This window comes from Mus musculus, chromosome 18 (genome assembly GCF_000001635.26).
Source record: "Mus musculus strain C57BL/6J chromosome 18, GRCm38.p6 C57BL/6J".
In the NCBI taxonomy this organism is placed as follows: Eukaryota; Metazoa; Chordata; class Mammalia; order Rodentia; family Muridae; genus Mus; species Mus musculus.
Window position 1 is genome coordinate 49,845,163 of NC_000084.6, and position 16,791 is coordinate 49,861,953.

At 36.5% G+C, this 16,791-nt stretch overlaps 1 protein-coding gene across 5 annotated transcripts in view; it reads left to right on the plus strand.

The window, feature by feature from the left end:
• Dmxl1 (Dmx-like 1) overlaps nucleotides 1-16,791 on the plus strand; it is a 132,884-nt gene that overhangs the window by 12,573 nt on the left and 103,520 nt on the right. For 4 of the 5 annotated variants that reach the window (XM_006525916.4, XM_006525917.4, XM_006525918.4 and 1 more), the window contains exons 4-9: nucleotides 1,423-1,501; nucleotides 3,506-3,632; nucleotides 6,268-6,334; nucleotides 7,084-7,262; nucleotides 12,071-12,260; nucleotides 13,954-14,122. In XM_006525916.4, coding sequence (XP_006525979.1) covers nucleotides 1,423-1,501; nucleotides 3,506-3,632; nucleotides 6,268-6,334; nucleotides 7,084-7,262; nucleotides 12,071-12,260; nucleotides 13,954-14,122 — 811 coding nt within the window. The remainder of the gene's footprint in view (nucleotides 1-1,422; nucleotides 1,502-3,505; nucleotides 3,633-6,267; nucleotides 6,335-7,083; nucleotides 7,263-12,070; nucleotides 12,261-13,953; nucleotides 14,123-16,791) is intronic. The other variant, XM_030250455.1, reaches the window with a different exon arrangement.

Here is a 16,791-nt window from a genome sequence, read left to right on the forward strand (position 1 = left end):
GTTTCTCTGTATAGCCCTGGCTGTCCTGGAACTCACTATGTAGACCAGGCTGGGCTGGAGCTCAGAGATCTGTCTGCTCTGCTTCAGGAGTGCTGGGATTTTGCCACCAAACTGGGCTCCTATGCGATTTTAATAGAGACCACCTTATGACCCTCTTTGCTCAACTTTGAAATTAACTGGGATTTGTTCATTTTTGATAGAGTTGTTACAAGGATGATATATTAAAGATAAGAAATGTAGATAATTAAGTGGTGTTTTAATGGTGGAAATACGCTTATATAACTTCTGATCATTTTGAGACTGCTTTTATTTGAGACAATACTGTCTTATAAATTGCCTTTTCTCTATCCTGTCCCCCTTACACTTTATTGGTCTTTTTGAAACAGAATCTTGCCATGTAGCACAAGACAAGTACAGAACTTACTGTGAGTCCAGATTAGCTCTGCACTCCCAGTTGTCTTGTCTCGGCCTCTGAAGGGTTGTGTTTACAGGCAAGTGCCGTTATGCTGAGCACTCATGAGCATTCAGTTTCATGAAGAGCTTCCAAAATTCTCTCTGATTTCTGTTAGCATCTGTGGATTATCTAGTTTATCCAGTATTAGAAGCCTTTACTGCTGCATTAAATAATTGACAGTACTAAACTGTACTTTTAAAGTGTTTATTACATTTATTTAACTGGGAAGAGACCACCTGTGGAGGCCAGAGGACAATTTGCAGGAATTCTCTCTTAAAAGTGGTAATGATACCCCCTAGTTGTAATATGTGTATATAGTGTCACATGATTTTTTTCTTTTTCTTTCATTTTTACTGATTTGTAGGTTCAAATAAAAGATGGTTGAAAGAATGGGAAAGTTTTATATTAAGGAAGTAATATATCTTAGAGATGAGAGATTGAGAAAGATATTTAAATTAGTTGATCCTTATATACACACTTAAAGTTAAATTTTAGACTTTAATAAAATACAAATAATGTAAGCAATGTTTGGTATAAAATATATGTTTACTGGTTATTTATACTAAGAATAGACTTTTAGACCCTAGCAGCAGGTAGTCTGAATAGTCTTTTAAAAAAATAGTCTTTATTATCTAATTCAGTGATTCTCAACCTTCCTAATGCCGTGAACCTTTAATACAGCTCTTTATGTTGTGGTGACCCCTATCCATAAAATCATTTTTGTTGCTACTTCATAACTGTAGTTTTGCTACTGAGCAGTGTCTTAGTTCCAAAGGTGATGTGAAATATGTGTTTCCTGATGGTTGTGACCCACAGGTTGGGAAGTGCTGATGTAACTCATATTCTCCTGACATAATTGTATTGTTCCTAAAAACAACTGCATTATTATGAGCACAGTAAACATGACATGTTCATTTGTTTAAAAAATGCTAATCATAATTAGCTAAGTGACTTTTTTCTGATTTTAGGAATTTTATAGTCAGTGGCAGAAAAGTGGCCAATTTTTTCTGGACTCAATAGCACATAATATAACCTGGGATCCCGCAGGTAAGGAAATTAACAAGAATAACTAGAACAATTTTATCTGTGTGACAGTGGTGAGTACAAAAGTAAATAAGACAAATTGTGCCCTTTTATAATTTATATTGAAATGAAGGCAATACAAGCTCTAGTAAATGACAGGACATGATAAATGATATACAGAATACCTATTACTTTTGGGAAAAGATACTTCTCTCTGGAAAATAAGATTTTGTTGACCTGACTTTTGATAGATTTTTAACAATTAGGGCAGAATAGATTAAATTAATTCTGAGATAAGATTTCTGTATTATGCTATGTATTTGCATTAAAAAATACATGTCGTAGGGCTGGAGAGGCTGGAGAGATGGCTACCAGTTAAGAGACCTGGTTATTCTCCAGATGATCCCATTTCTATTCCCAGCACCCACATGGTGGCCCATAAGCATCTGTAATTCCATTCTAAAGGATGTGCACATACAAAATAAAAATAAATATTTTATAGCAGAAAGCAGCATTAATTTTTCTGCTTATGTTTTGTGGGTCAGAATTGCTGTAGGGTTTTGTGGGATGTGTATCTCTTACCTGTGTGTTATTACTTTTAAGTAGCATGTAGAGGAACCAAGAAAGACTTTGCATACCTGAACCTTTGGCTAATTTTAGTGTATTACCTTTGTTCTTCATGTGGTCTGTCTCTCGTGGTCTCTACAGCTGAGTAGTGTAATTACACGGCTGTTAACATTTGAAAGCGAGAATTTAAGCTACAAATACTCCTACACCCTGGCCTTTCCTTATCAGAGGATTGTTTTGTTGTGGTTGTTTCATTCTCTGTTCAAAAGAAGGTAGGAGTCCAGGTATTCAAGAAAGAGACAACCACATCCCATTCTTCTAAGGTGTATGAAAATTATTTTGCAGGGGTCCTTGTACAGACTTTGTACACGTTTCAGTTAATCCTTACAACTCTAAAAAGCTCTGAATATAAGAAAACTGAAATTCAAAGATTGTCCAACTAGACCCAATTTGCATGGCTAAGTAAATGAGTTAAATACATTTCTAAATTTCTGTCCTAAAGTTTGTGCTTTTTTCTAGACTAACACTTTTTTCTCTTTTTTTGCTTTCTTTCTATTTTTTTTTTTTCAAGACAGGGTTTCTCTGTGTACCCTTGGCTGTCCTGGAACTCATTCTGTAGACCAGGCTGGCCTCAAACTCAGAAATTCACCTGCCTCTGCCTCCCAAGTGCTGGGATTAAAGGCATGCGCCACCACACCTGGGTTTCCTTTCTTTTTTCAAACTTCCCCTTCCTCCTCCTCCTCCTCCTCCTCCTCTTCTTCTCACTCCCCTCCTTGCTTTCTTCTTCCTTCCTCCTTCTTTTCTTCCTCCCTTCTTCCTCCCTCCCTTCCTCTTTCCTTCTTTCTTTCCTCATTGCATTTTATGAGGGTTTTGAGCATACTGAATGAGAGATTATTTCCAAGAGTATGGGCTCTCTCCCAGTGACTATAACACAAAATAAAGTGTCTTTTCTCTCTCAGGAATGAAAACCTGTAGATAGTCAAGCAGGGGTGGTTCCTCATTGGCCCTGCCCCAGCTACCATTGTCTGGTTAGACTCCCCAAGGGAAGGGTACAAGATTCATGGAATCATTCCCTCCTATAGTAGTTGACAGATCCAAGCTCTTAAATTATTCTTTTGTTTTTAATATATATATGTGTTTATCAAGATTACATTTCTTATTTATGTGTACGTATGTATGGGTGTGCACATGCTATATGGGGATCAGAGGACAGCTTGGAGGAGTTGGTTCTATCTTTCCAACATGAAGATTCTGGGAATAGAACTCAGGTCTTTAGAATTGGAAGCAAATGCATTTACCCAGTGAGCCATCTAGCCAACCCCAAATTATTCTTTTGCAGTTTCTTTTTTAGGTACTCTATCGTACTTTATAGTATTATAAGAAATCATTGAGTATATATCTTAACTCAGTGCTAACAACTTACATAATAAATGCTGTTCATATATATGTATATTTATTTAGGTAATCGTCTTTTAACTGGTTCCAGCTGTTTGCAGCTTTGGTGTAACTCAAGAAAGCAAACTGAAGATGAAAATCCAGATAAAACAGATCTGAACTTTGGAAATTGGATGTGCATTTGGCATTGCAAGTAAGTAATTGACTAGACAGTTTTTACTGGTAAACCTGTCTTTTTTTCTTCTTTTTTTTTAACATTGGTTGTATATATGAGTTTTTTAGTCTGTTCACTGTGAACAGACATTAGGGTCAAAGGTTACAATAAATACATAGGTTGTCAGTGAAATGGCTTTACTCCATAGATGCTTGCTACAAAGGCTGGTGACCTAAGTTCAGTCCCTGACCCCATGTGGTGGAAGGAGAGGACTGAGTCCTCCAAGTTGTTCACACACCCATTTGTCATTTATGTCATGTTGCTCTTGGACAAGAAAAATATTGTTTGGATGTAAGGAAATAGATTTTCTAAAATGACACCAAAGTTATAAAGTGACAAGAGGGAAAATTAATAGGTTTGACTATCCAAATAAAACATTTCTCTAATAAATAAAAACTTGAGGGGAAAATAGGTACAGTTCTGGAGTTAATACCTTCTTTAAAAGTGAGATTAGTTTAAAAAGACTAGATCACTAGTTATCAGTAGTGAGTCATGAAGACTGGGCTTTACTTTTGTGTTCTCTGCCTCATATGAAGATAACTACTGGAAGAGAGACTTCAGAGTTGCAGTATGAATAACTAATGGACATTTTAAGAAGCAATTAACTTATTTCTAAATAAAAAATGTGAAGTGTTCAGAAAGAAGAGTATGAGTAACATTAATAGTGAGTGTTCAAAGTATATGGTGAATTGTTGATAATAACACTAGATTATTAATATTTTTTCTAGGAATTTATAAATATAGCTTAGGTTTAAATTTTGTATATTTTGATTAGCATTTTCAGGTTTCTGTCATTCAACAAATATTTGTTGGTTGCATAAAATGTTTCAGGTATCTGTAAAATTGTTTGAATGTTGCATTGAACAGATAGGGGAAGTCCAGTGTTAGACAAGTAAACTGAAATAGCAGGATGTTAAATGGATTTCTTCTTACTCCATCTTCTATGAAGTGATAGTAGAGTGTTATTAGGTGCCAAATGACAGACCTATATATACACTAAAGGCAGACTTATATACTAAGTTTGCAGAAGTGTTGTAGGTAGAAACACGTTAATATATGGAAGGAGAATAGAATTTTGCATAAAAATTTTTAGAAAGACTGGGCTTTCTTTTGTGTTCTCTCTGCCTCATATTTATAGATCAAGATGTGAACTTTCAGCTGTTCGCAGCACCGTGCCTTTGTTTTGCTATTTGCTTTTAAGTTATTGAAGCGGGGGGGGGGGGGTATGGTGTGTGCTTATTCTTTCCTATAGTTGTATCCAAAGATTTCCATGAAATAAACTGAGAACATAAAATGTACTTTGTGCGTTTGTAAGAAGGGAGGGAAGACTGTTAAAGGTCAGAGAATGCAATAGTAACTTAGAATAGGCATGATAACTATTGATTTGATACTGTGTCTTATTAAGCAAGTAGAAAAGCCTGAGAATAGAAACTGAAGCTTAAGATGTCTAGAGAACATCTCAAAGTTCAGTTTTGACCACATTCCTTATTAGTGATGTGCTTCAAACACTGAGATGAATAAGAACTTTGAAGACAAAAGTAAGCAAGGTAAATGAAAGAGAGCTGAAGGTGACATTAGAGAATCATCCTGAAAGAAATGAGTGTCATTGAGGACAAAGTTCCCTGTGTGTGAGTGTTTAACTTGTGGCTAGAGTGACATGAGCAGGGCATAGAATGATAGAGGAAGTTGTTTATATGGCATCGTGAGGTCATTTCAGGAAGAGGGAACTGTCTTGCTATGTTGCTCAGGCAATCTTTTATACTAAAGTGATCCTCTAGCCTCAGTCTTCTCAGTAGCTGGAAATATTGGCATTGCTGCTGTCCTAGTTACTTTTCTGTTGCAGTGGCAAACACCATGACCAAACATTGTTGTTTAAAAAATATATTTTGGAGTATAAGAGATACATGGCTCTGGAAATTAGGTATCCAGATGAAAACTGAAACCATCTCTCATATTTAGAGAGAATTTGCTATTACTTGGGTGTTAGACTTGTCAAGGTTTTGGGGGTTTTTGTTTTTAACAATTATTACTTGTGTGATTCTTAGGAAAATTTTTAAAAATGGTTTTTGAGATAGGACCTCACCATTACAGCCCTGGTTTACCTGGAGTAGTCACAGTGTAGGCCAAGTTGGTTTCAAACTTGAAGTATTCTTTATTCTACCTTTTGAATGCTAGAATTTCCTGCATTTGCAAGACTTGGAAATCTATATTTAAAGTTTCTCTTAGTAACTACTTCGTTTTTGGAATATTCTAAAAGTTAAGAGCCAGGAGAAAGCTCTAGTAAAACATCTGCTTAGCATGTACAGGCTCTGGAGTTCACCCCAACACCAAAAAAGGGGAAAAACAAAACAAAATTTCTTAACAACAACAAAAACTTCGTGTGAACCTTTAGAGTCACTAGTGGTACTCTGCATTTCCAGCTGTGTTAGAAACAGGCCTGCTTAACCTGGTATTTAACCAACCTGAGCCGCAGAGCAAGACCCACCTCATAAGGGGAAAAAGCGTTACTCAAAGTTCTGTAATCATGAGAAATTGCTGGAGTTTAATTTGGAAAGTACTGGTTATTTTGAGTCTACTTTCCTTGGTGATTAACTCTCACCTTTTTAATTTACAGAACTGCTTCCCAGGTCCACCTAATGAAATTTTCACCAGATGGAGAATTTTTTGCCACTGCTGGAAAGGTAAATTTTGAAAATATGTGTGTCTGTTTTGTGTCTGTGCGTGCGCACAAGCACCACCATATTGTTTTTTATGGAGTGAGATGGAGTTGTTTATTCTGATTGAAGTTCAAAAATGGAACCTAATACTAATTTCTTTGTATTCCCCCCCTTTATTTCCCAAGTTAAGTACAAATGAGGGTGGACATACATATAATACTTGATTTCTAATATTTTGTGTATCTGTGAATGGGTATGTGTGGTTGTGTCTGTCTGTCTTGTCTGTATGCATGCATGCAGAGGACAGTTTGCCAGAGTTGGTTTTCTTTTACCATGTGTGATCCAGGACTGTTAGATTTTTTTTGAAATGCCCTAAATAAAATACTTCTACAGTATTAGTTATTAAATGATTTTCATTTTCAATATTTTCTTAAAATGATAATTTATGAACGGCCTTGCCATCTATCTCGGTTATCTGGATTGTCTATAATTTGGAGATAGTATTGCTTTCTTTCTGTTTGGTTTGGTTTGTTTGTTTTAAGACATGGTCTTCCTATGTTACCTTGGCAGGCCTAAAGCTCACTATGTGGCTCATAGATAGCTTTCTTTCTGCCTCTTCCAGGATTAGAGGGGTGTGCCATCAGTTTGCAACTAGTATTGCAGTCTTAGTTGAATTTTTGACTTACGAGAGAATAAAACCCCTTAATTTTCCTTTTTCTGAATAATGTTTGTGGTTATATGGTCACTAGATGCTTTTTGGTTTTTCTCCTTAGGATGACTGTCTTCTAAAGGTATGGTATAATGTAGAAAACTGGCGACCAGCTGTTACGTCTCCAGATAAAAATTCAGAAAAACAATCCCAAGGAGAAATTGACTTTTCTTTTGTGTATCTGGCCCATCCACGAGCTGTAAATGGATTTTCCTGGCGTAAAACAAGCAAATATATGCCGAGGTCAGTGTTTTCACCGTGTGTTAGAGAGCATCACCAACTTGAACTGTCAGTGTTTCACTGTGTGTTAGAGAGCGTCACCAACTTGAACTGTCAGTGTTTTCACTGTGTGTTAGAGAGCGTCACCAACTTGAACTGTCAGTGTTTCACTGTGTGTTAGAGAGCGTCACCAACTTGAACTGTCAGTGTTTTCACCGTGTGTTAGAGAGCGTCACCAACTTGAACTGTCAGTGTTTCACTGTGTGTTAGAGAGCGTCACCAACTTGAACTGTCAGTGTTTCACTGTGTGTTAGAGAGCGTCACCAACTTGAACTGTCAGTGTTTCACTGTGTGTTAGAGAGCGTCACCAACTTGAACTGTCAGTGTTTCACTGTGTGTTAGAGAGCGTCACCAACTTGAACTGTCAGTGTTTCACTGTGTGTTAGAGAGCGTCACCAACTTGAACTGTCAGTGTTTCACTGTATGTTAGAGAGCGTCACCAACTTGAACTGGTTTTCTTACGTTGAACCTTTGAAGATTAGAGTAATAGTCGATGATTGTGCCAGGCTGCACATGTCTGGATATGAGCCAAGTAAGATTAATGCTTAGCATAAGAGCCTCAAAGTGAATTTGAGGCCAAGATAATTTATTTCCATATTAGATGTCTTTGTCATGCAGTTCTACACAGTTTTCTTTCCTTTGTTTTGTGTTCCATTGTGTATCTTATACAGATTGCTATTTGTGTAGGTTTTTTTTGGACAGTTACCACCCTCATTTGTACTTGCAGTTGAATCCTCTGGTATCCTTTTTTAAAACAAGCAAACCAAAAAACAAAATAGCATTTATTGAAGTCCTTTTCTTCTTTAAGGAAATAGAGTTAATTCTTGAAATTATCTTTCCTTGAGTTGGGTATTAGTTTAACCCATAGGAGCTCAGTTTAACTCATACGAGCTCAAAAATATGTCTGTTAGTATTTTTTTCTTTTCTGTAGTCCTTGAAAAACTACCTAACATAGAATTTTTATGTGTTCTTTGAGTAGGTTACATAGATTTAGTAAGTATATCGGCAAATCTGTCTTGAACTCCGTGGAGTGCAGATTGGGTTGTCTGTCTCACCTTTTTGGTTCTGTTGAGATGTTCAGGTAGAACTGTGGTTATGCGCTCACATCATTTGTCGGCTTTATTTTGTCCCTTGGGACCAACAGGATGTGTACCTATTAGAGTGTTATTGTCCTCATCCTAGCCCTCCATTCCAAGTTTAGTGGAGAAAAGAAACTAGGAAAAGTACTGATTCTGCTCTTATTTTGTGGCCGAGTCCTCAAGCTAAGAGAGAGTGATCTGAGTAATCGGTATTGCCAGCAGAAGGAACCGTATCGCAGGTTCACTTAAGTTCTAGTTCTCTTGCCTACATACTTTAAAATGTGTTTTCAATAAAATGATCTCATTGTGTATGTTAATTCTTATTTTATAAGTTGTAAGTGACTCCAGCTTGATCATTACAAATTTGTCTTTTAAACCTATCTGAAGAAAACTATTTTATAGAAACTAATTTCTTCTGATATATAATAAATGAATATACTCATTTTTTAAAAGATTTATTTATTTATCTTATGTATATGAGTACATTGTAGCTGTCTTCAGACACACCAGAAGAAGGCATCAGATCCCATTATAGATGGTTGTGAGCCACCATGTGGTTGCTGGGAATTGAACTCAGGATCTCTGGAAGAGCAGTCAGTGCTCTTAACCACTGAGCCATCTCTCCAGCCCAAGTATACTCATGTATTGATGCTATAGCCATCAGAATACTAAACAGGCTTATGCATTACTGAAGTTTTGTGGACTGACTTAGCTTAAGTTGCGATGGAGCTGATCACAGTGAAGACTGAAACAGATAGCAGATGCCTAAAACTGGGACATTTAGGGGTTCCTGCAAATAGCAATGAAGTAATAGTTACTCTCCTACCTTTGGGCCATTTTATTAAGTTACCCTCGTTCCCACTCCCTCTCCCTCGCCCTCTCTAATGTGGCTTTGAAGGTCAAGCTTAGGATACATACTCCTAAGAAGTGGAAGCAGGAGGACCACAGGCTCAAAGTCATTCTTGCTGGAGAGTCCATTTGAGGTCAGCCTGGACTACATGAAACTTTATCTTTAAAAACAAGTTGAATGCAGAGATTCTGTTGAATTTAGAAAGAACAGTAGACATGTCTGTGTAGTAAGCATATTCTTTACATTCCCTCCTATGGAGGGAGCAACAGTGTCAACAGGCCAGACCCCCCCACCAACCAAAGACTATACATGGAGCAGCCCAGGGCGCTGGCCACATATGTGGCAGAAATTGGCCTTGTTGGACATCAGTGGGAGGAGAGGCCCTCCAGCCTGGGGTTGCTCAATGCCCCAGTGTAGGGGAATGTCAGGACAGGAGGATGGGACTGGGTGGGTGGGGGAGCACCCTCATAGAGGTGGGGGGGGGGTTCTTCAGTTTCTGAAGGAAACCTGGAAAGGGGAAAACATTTGAAATGTAAATAAAGGAAATATCCAAGAAAAAAAAATGGGTAGAATCTGAAAAAAAAAATTGAATGCAGAGAGTCTGTTGATTTGAGAAAGAACAGTAGACATGTTTGTGTAGTAAGCATAATCTTTACTATTTATTTAAAAAATGATGAATATAGGCCAGGTTGTAAGGTTTGGTGACATTCTGCAGGAACCTCCAAAAGTTGGCTGGAGATAACAAATTGCAAAACTATCTTAACTTGTTGTTTCATCAGTGTAGGACAAATGTTGGAGACATGTAGTCAATCACAGGGTTGCTTTCTGTGAGTTTAAATCTATTGTTTGTTGCTTTTATATGCCGAATGAACTCTGTATCAATATGATAGACTAATGGTTCTCAACCTGTGGGCTATGATCCCTCTGTGGAGGGGGGAGCAAATGACCCTTCTACAGGGGTTGCCTAAGACCATCAGAAAACAGATACTTACATTATGATTCATAACAGTTGCAAAATTGCAGTTATGAAGTAGCAATGAAAATAATTTTTATGGTTGGGGTGACCACAATATAGGAGCTGTATTAAAGGGTTGCAGCATTAGGAAGGTTGAGAAACACTGTGCTAGACCATCAAGGGAATAATAAACATTGTAAGAGAAGTGAAGAAGGGCAGCTCCAGTCTTTGATATTGACTACAGATATTCTGAGGAGTCACTTGAAGCTATAGACATGCATTAAGATTGCTGCACTCTGTTGATTTTTAGTTGGCTTCTCTCTTGACTTGTTTGTTTCTCTTAAATTCTTTTGCTTCATCTGATTGCTATCTAGTCCACCGTTTAGTTACCGCCTGCTACTTTCCTTTGTCAGTGCTTCTATGCTAGTTATTCATTGACAGTATGAACTTTTGGTATTGTTTTTTGATTTATTTTCTTGTTAAATTTGCTTACTTTTAATTTTATTGCTATGGTCTATGTGAGGGAGAAATGCAAGGGATGGATATATATTAGAGGGAGGAAATAAGTATAGGCAAGGGACAGAAGAAAGGAAGGAGAAATTCAAGGGATGGATGAGTGTTACAATGATGAGGAGTGAGAAGCAAAAGGTTCAGGAAGAAATCAAAAGAGTGCATTGTAGAAGGAGAGATGAGAGGTAGATGGATGGGAGATGAAAACAAAACATGGCCCAGAGAGGCTGAGAGGATGGTGTCAGGGCAGAAAAAGGGAAGAAGCATTGGGGAGAAGAAAGGAATGTGAAGGCATAGACAGAAGGTGGTGAGAGAGCTGGACGGGAGAGGTGGGGGAATGCACTGGGGAAGCTGAAGCTGACAGGGGAACCAAGGAAAAACACTGATTTTGCTTCATTTTTCTTTTGTGGTGCTGGGTCTTTCTAATCACAAAGTGATGAATGATAAGGCAGTTGCTGTAGAATATTTTATTTCATTCCTCTTAGCTTTCTTCTTTCTGTTTTGTCTTTACTGCCCTCCTTTCCTCCCTCCTTCCATCCATCCCTCCTGTCCTCCCTCCTTCCATCCATCCCTCCTTTCCCTCCTTTCCCTCCTTTCCCTCCTTTCTTCCTTTCATTTGCTAAATTACCTGATAAAAGATTTCTTTGTGGTAATAGCTGTTTATACTTTTTATTTTGAGGATGTCATAAAAGGAAATAACTCATAATAAGTCCAGAATGCTAAGTCCATTGCTAATGATGGATGTGGTTCGATCAGGTCTGTCATGAATTCTTTTGCACATCACTGCTTTGGGCCTAGGTAGGCTAAGAGACAATAAGTATACTATATGCTTACATCAGTTTCTTAATGACTTTGCAGAAAGTAGCACTTGAACATTAAATAGTTAAAAATAATGGTCATTCACTGAATAAATAGGAACATTTTATTAGGAACTTTGTTTTGTGTTTGTTAATTGAGGAATTAATGCTTGATCTAAGTCATTGCTCTTTAGATGTAATAAAAATCTCAAGATTATTGTAACAAAAACTATTTTCTTCTAGACAGAAGAAATAGGTTGATAAACATTTTCTCTTGTGACATCAATATATACATGTTCTCTTGACTTTTTTATAAGCTTTTATATGTATGGTTGTTTTGTTTTCATGTATATCTCTATAGTGCCCTTGGAAAACAGAGGGTGTTGAGTTCCCTGGAACTGGAGCTAAAAGGACTGGGAATCAAACCCTAGTCCTCAAAAGGAATAGCCATCTGACTGCTGTTATCTCTTTGGCTCTCTTGTTAATATTAGTTAAATGTTTAAATATGTATAGAAACACTGCAGGATGTTTCTGATGTGTTATGTAATTAGTAATATCTCTAAAATATTTTTATTCCTCAGGGCTTCTGTATGTAACGTACTGTTGACTTGCTGTAAAGATAATGTATGTCGTCTTTGGGTAGAAACATTTTTACCAAATGATTGCTTCCTGTATGGAAGTGACTGCAACCACTGGTGTGAACCAGTTAGTTTAACAAATAACTTAAAGAGAAATGCTTCCAGTAAAGACCGAGTTCAAAGTGCTCTAGAAGTAAGTGTTTTTATTATATTATGTGTTTCCTACAGATTTTAAAAACTTTGTATACAGTGTATTTTTTTTTCTTCTGGGTTACATAATAATATTATAAGTAGTAGTATATCTTAGGAAAACAATTATAGAAATGTTCCTTTTATCTAAGTAAAGAAAATACATTTAAGTACTTTTTTGTAACTTATGAGCTATCTTTAATTATGAGATTAATCTTAGCTTAACCAGTTACAAAATAATGGAAATAATGGTAACAGTTTACTTGGCAAATGTAAAATCTGAGAATTCAAAGATTTGACTATAAAATATATTTTCTCTTGGAGCATAAGGTAGATTTGTTTTTATATTCTGTTGTACCATTTGCCATTTGTTATCTTTCGACCCGTCAGAACACATCTTTAGTTTATAAGCATTGATGGTAAAACTCAATTTTTGATGTTTGGGCTAATTGAATATAGAACAAATTTTGCTCTTTTGAGACAAAGTCTTACATTGTAGCTCCAGGCTGATCTCAGCCTTATGCCAATCATCCTGTCTCTGTCTCTTTTGTTCTGGGATTACAAGTGTGAAAAACCATTTTTGATTGAAAATAGAATAGAAATACTGACTCAGTATTTCTGTTCTTTTTCTTTTTGGTTTTGCTTTTTGTTTGTTTCATAGACAGGGTTTCTCAGTATAGCCTTGGCTATCCTGGAACTCTCTCTGTAGACCAGGCTAGCTTAAACTCGAAGATCCTCGTGCTTCTGCCTCTGCATCCTGAGTGCTGGGATTAAAGACATGCATTTCCATACCTGGCTTCTTATTCCTTTTTTAGTATTAAAACATGAAGTGGCTTGAAAATGATTTGTTTAAACTTGTATAGTATAGAAAACAAATTTTCCCCCTCTTTTGGTGTTTGAACAGGGTCTCATTATTTAGCTCTAGCTGTACTGGAACTCATTGTATAGATCAGGCTGGACTGGAAGTCACAGAGATGATGGCTGAGAATATAATTAAGCTGTGTGACATATTCAGTGGCTTTGTATATTAATCACGTAACAAAAAGTGTTAGCCAAGGAATCTGTTCTACTCTGCTTCTTACTAGCTCGATAACCTTAGTTACGGTCTATATGAATTATTTCATGCCATGAAATATTAAAATAGCATGTTTAAATTGGATACCACATGAGATCAGATAAAATGATCTCTGTGAAAAATGATGCTTTTTTTAAAATTGGATAACTTGGTATATCATGGTAATATTCATAGTGACAGGGAGCAAGTTGTGGGCAAAGACATCAAGCAGACAGATCTTTGTTGGTACTTTATTTTTGGAAAAAAGGGCTTCATTATTTAGCATTGGCTGCCTTATTGTATAGACCAGGCTAGCTTATTGTATAGACTCAGTCAGAGCTCTTCCTACCTTTCTCCCAGGTACTAAGATTCAAGTGTCCATCACTATGCCCATCTTACTATTTTTTCGGGTTCTTGATTTTTTTTTTTTTTTTTTTAACTTTTAAGTTCTGGAAATTGATTTTAGATGTTGAAAAGCAAATATGGAAAATAGTAGGCCGGGTACTTATTCTTCAAGATTCAAATTTGATAGGTCAAAAAATGGAGAGTTATTTTTTTACATGTATAATTATATAAAATAGCATTTTTATTCATTCTGACAATCATAATATGCAGTCACTTTACTTTGTTTTTATATATACAGGTAAATCTGAGACCTTTCCGTAGAGGTCGGAGTAGATCACTTGCTCTTGTAGCACATACTGGCTATCTGCCTCATCAGCAGGATCCTCACCATGCCCACAGGAACACACCACTGCATGCCAATGCACTTTGTCACTTTCATATTGCAGCCAGCATCAACCCAGCCACAGGTAATTAACTACCATACCATCTGGATAGGTACCTGTGAACTTAGAGAATTAAGCTCTTATCACTTCAGTAAATATTTTCTATGAGTATAAAAAATCAGGGGTCACAGATGATGCATTTAAAGTAGTGTATCAAAGTGTTTCTTTTTTTAAAAAAAGGTAATACTTACACATAATTAATACCACCTTTATGGAAAGTGGAAAATAAATGACTCCTTTGATTTTTACACTTTAGTCCCTTTCTCTAGAACAAAAATTTATTTTTTTTATATCTTGTAGAATATAGTCCCTCCTTCTCTTTTCCTATCTTTTTTCTTTACTCTCCCCCTCTTGCCTCTCTTTAGACAGAGTCTAGTTATATAGCCAAAGCTGGCCTCGATATTACAGAATATTCTTAAGCATCAGTTAAGCAGAACCAATTTCCATGGAGCTGAAATTGCAGTATTGCATTTTCAAAGAAATATAGCAGTGGAATTATCAGTTAATTACTTGAGTAGAATTCTGTCTACCAGAGTGAACTCTGCTAAGTTAAAGTATAGAAATACTTTTGATTTATTTGGTTGACTGTAATCTTAGTTGTAAAAGTATTCATGGGCTAAGAAAAATATGTCAGAATATTGAATCATCTTTATTAAAAAATTACTTAGATTTGGGAAAGATCATCTTTATCAAATACATAATATTGACAGTGCTTATACACCAGTTACCTATAAAGTTAGTGGCATAATTTTGAAGGCTCCTGGTGAGCCAAGGACCAGGATTAGGTTGTAGTAAAGCTCACTGGTAAAGTGATTTTCTAGCATGGATGAGGCCCTTGCTTTGAGTTGCAGCACCTTAGAAAAAAAATGAAATAAATTTAAAAAGCAACAATATTACAAGAATAACGAAAGCCTGAATTCTCAGAAAATGCCTAGGAGATTATTTGAGAGAAGAGCCCTGAGTTTGAATGTGGCACCTCAGCTTCCTAAGGAGAACTAAAACTTTCTTTAAATTATAGATCACCTAGGAAAACAGTGATGGTTTGAATAAGAATGGCTCCCACAGTTTCACATTTGAATGCCTAGTCACCAGGGAGTGGCACTATTTGGAAGGATTAGAAGGATTAGGAGTGTCCCTGTTGTACTTCACTGGGCATGAGCTTTGAGGTTTGCAAAGTCCATACCCGGCTAGCTCTCTGCCTACAGAACAAAATGTAGAACTCTCAGCTTCTCCAGCACCTGCATGCCACCATGCTCCCCACCATAATAATAATGCACTAACCTCTGAAACTGTAAGCAAGCCTCAATTAAATGCTTCTTTTATGAAAGTTTCCTTGTCATGGTGTCTCTTAATAGCAGTAGAACAGTGATTAAGACAAAATCTTACATGTCAAAGCAAAATGTTGTTGAATCTCATTTCTAGGTCTTATATCTTAACTGTGAAAGTTTGTTGCAAAAATAACATGTTCCTTGAGTGGGGTATTAATGCACAAAATGCTGAGTTTTCTTTAGTTAGAATATCTTGCTAAAAGCCAGCAGTATTTCTTCTCTTGTGTACTTAACAGTTGTAATGCCTATTGTCAGTTAACAGCATTGTAATCTTCTTTGAATTTGTGTCAGCCAAAGATGAGAAAGCCTTTTCCATAACTTCTTGGAGAAGTGCCATTTCAGTTCCAAGCTCTACCCAGGAACAGTGACATTGGCAAATCAGGCTTTCAGTTACTTGCTTACTCTATACCAGTGTAGAAATTAGAGATAGTGTTAGGAATTGGAGGGAAAGTGACACTTTAAATAGCTGTTGTCCTGCTCTCTTGAAGGCTGTAATCAGATGTAGAATAGGTAAATAAATAATCAAAATAATTATGCTACTGTATAGATATAAACAGGAACTCTTGGATTGGATACATTAGAACTTGCCTCTGATAGTAGAATCAAGGGAAAGGTTCTTTCCGGTACCATTTATCTCTTCTGGTATTGTTTCTACTTTTGCCTTTACTATAGATAAATCAAACAGATAATTCTGTTGATTTTTAAAAATCTTTTATCATGGAAAAAGCTTAATTTGTGGAATATTGTTTGTGTTTTTTAAGTCCATTGCAGCCTTTATAGTTCTATTGATAACAACATGATTCAGATTTTATTGACATGATAGACTTGAATTTTCTTTATCTTTGTAGCAACTGATTGGATTTGTACTTCAAAATACATAATTAAATACTTAAAAATAATGCTAAGTATGTATCAAAAGATGGCCTAGTCGGCCATCACTGGAAAGAGAGGCCCATTGGACACGCAGACTTTGTGTGACCCGGTACAGGGGAACGCCAGGGCCAAAGGGGGGGAGTGGGTGGGTAGGGGAGTGGGGGTGGGTGGGTAAGGGGGACTTTTGGTATAGCATTGGAAATGTAAATGAGCTAAATACCTAATAAAAAATGGAAAAAAAAATAATGCTAAGAAATATTTTTTTTATTTAATTTTTTTTCATAGAATATATTTTGATCCTGTTTTACTCCCCTCAAACTTCTTAAGAGCCTCCCTACTATTGGATTTTGTTTGTGTTATGTTCACCCCAGCTCCCCTCCAAAACAGAAAAAAACCAATAAGACAAAAGTACCAAAACAAAAAGCTGACCATGGAGTCTGTTTAGCGTTGGTCAGTTATTTCTGGGTATGGGGCATGCTCTGGAATGTACTT